We start from the raw sequence: 4,649 nt of genomic DNA, 5'->3' as shown, positions 1-4,649 counted from the left end.
GGGACTGTTGCACTCTGGAAAGAAAGAAGGGATTGGTAAACTAGCATTTCCTGGTTCTGACAGTGGACAGGTCTTCCTTCTGGACACCATGTGGGGCACACTGTCTATGCTGTCCTTTTACACCTCCCCACTGTCCTCTGAGGTCAGCATTAGCACCTGCAAACTCCAGAGAGGTGAAGAGAGTCACTCAGGGTCACACAGCTAGTAACCCAGAGCTTTCTGACACCATGGCCCAGGATCACAGCAGTCCAGACTTGGGGGGTTTTAATACTCTCTGCCTACCCACCAACAAGGGAACAGCGGTTGCCAGGAAGAAATTTTCATTTCTGTGTTCTGTTTCCATGTGAATTACCCCTGGCGAGGTACTTACAGTTGACTTCAGTCTCTAAGATTTGGGATCAGATATTCAGGACATTATTAAAAAAAAAAAAAAAAGAAAGAAAGAAAGAAAGAAAGAAAAGAAAAGAAAAGAAAAGAAAAAAAAAAGAAAAGAAAAGAAAAAGGAGACAGTCTCCTCATCTAGACCAGGAGGCCAGCCTCAAGAAACCTAGGAGGGCTGTTTGATCTTGCTTCTCTTGCTCCTGGCGAGTTAGACAATCTCTGGTGCCCAGGAGCCCTGTGGCTTTAAGCCTGAGCCCTGGTTTGGGAGGAGACTGGGAGGGCGATGGAGGGTGCCCGCCTACCTGGGGGAACCTGCTCGAGGTGAGGCTGGCGCGTCTCGGGATGCGAGGCGGGCGGGGGCAGGCTGAAAGTTGGAGCAAGCAGGAAGTGAAGCGAGGGCCGCCCGGGAGGAAACAGACTAGGCGAGTCCCGTCGCGGACAGGCCCGAGCCGCCGGGAGACATGGTGAGCGCGCTGGGAACCAGAAAGGGGCTGATTCAAAGAGGAGCCAGTGTGGCCTAGGGGTGGAGTGGAGGGCCCGGGGATCGGGGGAGCTGGTGGCAAAGGCAGAGCACCGGGCCAGCGCTGGCTGCGGCCGCTCTTCTTTGACAACTTGGCTGCGGAAAGCTCGCGGCCGCCTGGGCGGGTATTCCTGCTCCTTGTCCACTCCCTCCCTGCCCTGACCTCTCTGCTGGCCTGGAGCAGGGTTTCGGTGGGGGTTGGCGGGGGGAGGGGGGTGTCCGAATTCCAGGCGGGGAGTTGCTGAGAGGCCCTGCATCTCCGCCTCCAGCCCGCCCGCCAGCCGGGAGTTGTGACAGCCCCGGGCGGCACCTCCGAAGTTCTTGGGGTTAGATTCCAAGCCCGCGGCGGGAGCTCTGCCCGGCTGCCTTTCACCTTATCCCCATATAGAAACTCCAAGAATCTGTCTCCCCGTGGAGTCTAAGGAATCGGCGGCCCCCTCTCTCTAAACATGAGGAAGAAAGCTAAGGGTTTCTAAAGGAACCAGAAGTTGGTTCTCTGTGATAATCCGTCTAGTTTGGACCCCGGCTTCCCGGCCTCTTTCAGAGGTTGAGTGGGTCAGGGAGGGAGGAGCCTCATACTGGTTTTTCCCTCCCTGTTCACAAAACCTTATCAACAGCCTGGGAGGACTTGCCCTCCATTTCCCTCAACACCCAGGCTGCTGTTTTTATTTAATATCTGCTTAAGCAGGCGGTGGTGGCTTGGGTGCCTGCACTTGGTGCTATGCGGTGGGCAAAGCAGAAGTTCATGGCGCAATGGCCGTCCCTCGGGCGGCCTGGTGGGGGCCTTGGAGCCTGGTTGCTCTTGCTCTTGGTCCCAGCAAGGAGGCTTCAGGACCACCTGGGGCCCAAATCTCTCTTCAGCTACTCTCTTGCAGTGAGAGGGGGTTTGTGCGCCCCCTGATGGTGTTCTGCAGGCCAGTGCACATATTTTTTAATGAGGACCCTTTGATAAATAGTGGTGGGTTTCCCCTGTCATGAGATGCCAGGTCCTCTGACCACATCAGAAGAGCAAGGCAACCATGGAGTGGGATTTAGGGCTGTGTTTCTTTTCCTCGTCAGGGGCCTTGAGAACCTGAAAAGAAACTCGATCTAGTCTATCTAACATCAGCGCTCACCTTCTGGGGCTTCAAAATGCACTTGTTTTTGATTACATGAGTAATACATGAAAACATTCTCTTTGTAAACAGCTGAGGCATTAAAAAAAGCTAAAAGTCCACCTCAGGCCTTCCCCTCCCCTGGCCTCTGAGGCTGACTCTCGGTTCCTCCACCACTTGGTCTAATTAACCCCTGTGCTGCTGTCCAGGAGGAGGCCAGTGGAGGTGGGGGACATGATCAGGTGCGGAACCTGCAGAGTGAGGTGGAGGGCGTCAAGAATATTATGACCCAGAATGTGGAGCGGATCCTAGCCCGAGGAGAAAACCTGGAACATCTCCGCAACAAGACAGAGGATCTGGAAGCCACCGTGAGATAGGGAGCCCACCCGGGGGAGGGGGTGGGGGGAGGGTAGGGTAGAGGAAGAGAGGGAGGGAGGATTGTTGGGTTTGGGGGGTTGGTGGTGTTGGGGGCAAAATGAAAAGTCTGCCTTTTCACTTGTTTGGGGGAACTGACAAGCAAGTCCGCAGTTCTGACTCTGGTCTACTCCACTGATTGGTACTGGGGTCCAGGGAATGCCTCCAGGGACTTGGCAGTGGTTGGGGGGAATGGGTAGAGCTGACTCTTGGAGGCATTTTCTGAGACAGATAAGATGGCCCAGTCAGCCCTCGCATTCTTAGGCTTCTCTCCCTTGAAACTGATTTTTCCCTTTGAAGGCTGCGCTTGACAATCATGTGGGCCTGACCTTCCCAGGGCAAAAATATTGGCTCTTGAAAATTCCTCCCAGGGCTTTTGGCCTTCTCTAGGAGTTACTAGGCAGGGGGCGGAAAACTGCTAGGGTTTTGCTGAGTCTGCTTTAAAAGGAAGCTGGGAAGAGTAGTGAAATTCTTTGATCCAAGGGTCCTCTGCTAGCTGAAGGCTAGAATAATATCTCCCACACATCTTGCTAGACCTCATTCCTCTCTCTGTCTCTTTCTCTAGCCAGGGGCTGAAGCCAGCTGCTGGGGTGGGGGGGGTAGCTAACAAAATACTGCAACAAAGGTTGGAGCTTAAGGTTCCATGTCCACAGGGAGAGACTGACTGTGGCTTTCCAAGTCCAGAGTGTAGTCTTGGGTCTAGTCTCCCTGGACTTAGTATTTCTTCCCACGGCCGAGTCTGGGGAGCACGGCCCAGGGAAATGTAATTCCTGCAGCTCATGTTGAGGAGAAAGAACAGTTTCTCTCACCTCCAAGCTCCCTGCTGCCCTGGCCCTGTCCTCCAGCTTCAGCGGTTCCCATGGGGCAAGGAGTTGTGGAGCCTCCTGGAGCTCCCGCCCCTCAGCCCATGTGTGCCCTCCCAAGGGCAGATTGTACAGACAGTGTCGCATCCCTGGGTGTGAGCATATGTAAAAGACCCCTCCATGTGTGTGACAGTGTAGGGGTAAGGAGAGAAGGGGGGTGGCAGGGGTCAGGGGGAGCCCAAGAATTCTAAATTTGAGCCTGGCCCATCAGAGTGTCATGAAGGTGTATCTGTCAAGGTAGGAGAACTGCACTTTCTTTGTGTAACAGTCTGTTCCATCAACTGCTCACGTAAATATTTAGATGGCTAGCCTGTGGACCTCTGTTTGTCCTCTTGTTCCGGTGGAAGGAGGCCCTGGTTCACTCTGCCTTGTCCCCAACAGTCGGAGCACTTCAAGACCACATCGCAGAAGGTGGCTCGGAAGTTCTGGTGGAAGAACGTGAAGATGATTGTCCTCATCTGCGTGATTGTTTTTATCATCATCCTCTTCATCGTGCTTTTTGCCACCCATGCCATCCCAACTTAGGGAGCCCCTCGCCCCCGCCCTCCTCTTCGGGGCAACCCTCCACAGCGGGTGCCAAGAAGGGTCCTCTCTCCCATCCTTGCCCACAGGGAGTGCTGCTGCGTCCTCCTGCCCCTCACTCAGGGGCCCCTCTACCACACTGTCTGCCCCAGGCTCCTTGGCCCCCCAGAAGGAGAAAGCTGGACTGTGGCTGTGTTTCATGGGCCCCCAGAGTTGGTTGGAGACACACCCAGAAAGCCCAGTCTGTGGCTGGGAAACGGATGGTGGCCGGTGGGCAATAAAGACCTTTCGGTATCCCTACACATGTGAGGTAATTTCTCCCCTTCCGTTTTGCCTTTGGCTCTTCTATTTCTTTTCTCTCTGGGGACACCCTCTGCCTGAGATTCACCTATTTGAGGCCCCGTGGTTGGAGGGGTAGACAGTGTATGTTTGGAGAAGAAAGATGGAGTCTTCCCATCCTTCTCTTATTTCCATTCTTGGTCAGAGGTCTCAAGAACCAGAATTTTCTGAGGCTCTTCACATGTGGAAAATTCAAAACCATTTTAGGGCGGCATGCAAGACTCCTAAGTATGTCCCCCTGGGGTCTTGCCATGTCCCTTTTATTACTTCTTTGCTGGAAGTGTTAGCCGAGACAGGCGAGGGCCTCCTTCTATCTCTCTTGTGTGGCCCTATTGCAGTCTAGAGTAAGGGATTGGAGGAGCCGGGTCACTTTTCCTTCTTTTTGGTTCTGCAAAGTTATTTTTGTTTGTTTGTTTGTTTTTGTTCTTTTTAATTTAAGTGATCTCTAAACCCAACATGGACCTTGAACTCACGACCCTGGATTCAAGAGTCATGTGCTCATCCGACTGAGCCAGC

At 53.7% G+C, this 4,649-nt stretch overlaps 1 protein-coding gene across 1 annotated transcript; it reads left to right on the top strand.

Annotated features, from left to right (window-relative positions):
* The first annotated feature begins 516 nt into the window (after nucleotides 1-516).
* Nucleotides 517-4,094, top strand: VAMP8 (vesicle associated membrane protein 8). Its single transcript, XM_082743542.1, has 3 exons — nucleotides 517-845; nucleotides 2,205-2,363; nucleotides 3,654-4,094. Exons 1-3 carry the CDS (start codon nucleotides 843-845, stop codon nucleotides 3,795-3,797), a joined length of 306 nt encoding a protein of 101 aa, XP_082599668.1. The 5' UTR covers nucleotides 517-842; the 3' UTR covers nucleotides 3,798-4,094.
* Nucleotides 4,095-4,649: the final 555 nt, after the last annotated feature.

Source organism: Mustela nivalis, assembly GCF_964662115.1.
Source record: "Mustela nivalis genome assembly, chromosome: 8".
In the NCBI taxonomy this organism is placed as follows: domain Eukaryota; kingdom Metazoa; phylum Chordata; class Mammalia; order Carnivora; family Mustelidae; genus Mustela; species Mustela nivalis.
The sequence above is the reverse complement of the archived record's forward strand: the minus strand, read 5'-3'. Positions and strand labels throughout refer to the sequence as shown.

What these genes read in the sequence shown, in the direction of transcription:
- VAMP8 (XM_082743542.1), top strand. An exon ending in CAGAGGATCTGGAAGCCACC is followed by an intron (nt 2,364 to 3,653) that starts GTGAGATAGGGA and finishes TGTCCCCAACAG; the next exon opens with TCGGAGCACTTCAAGACCAC.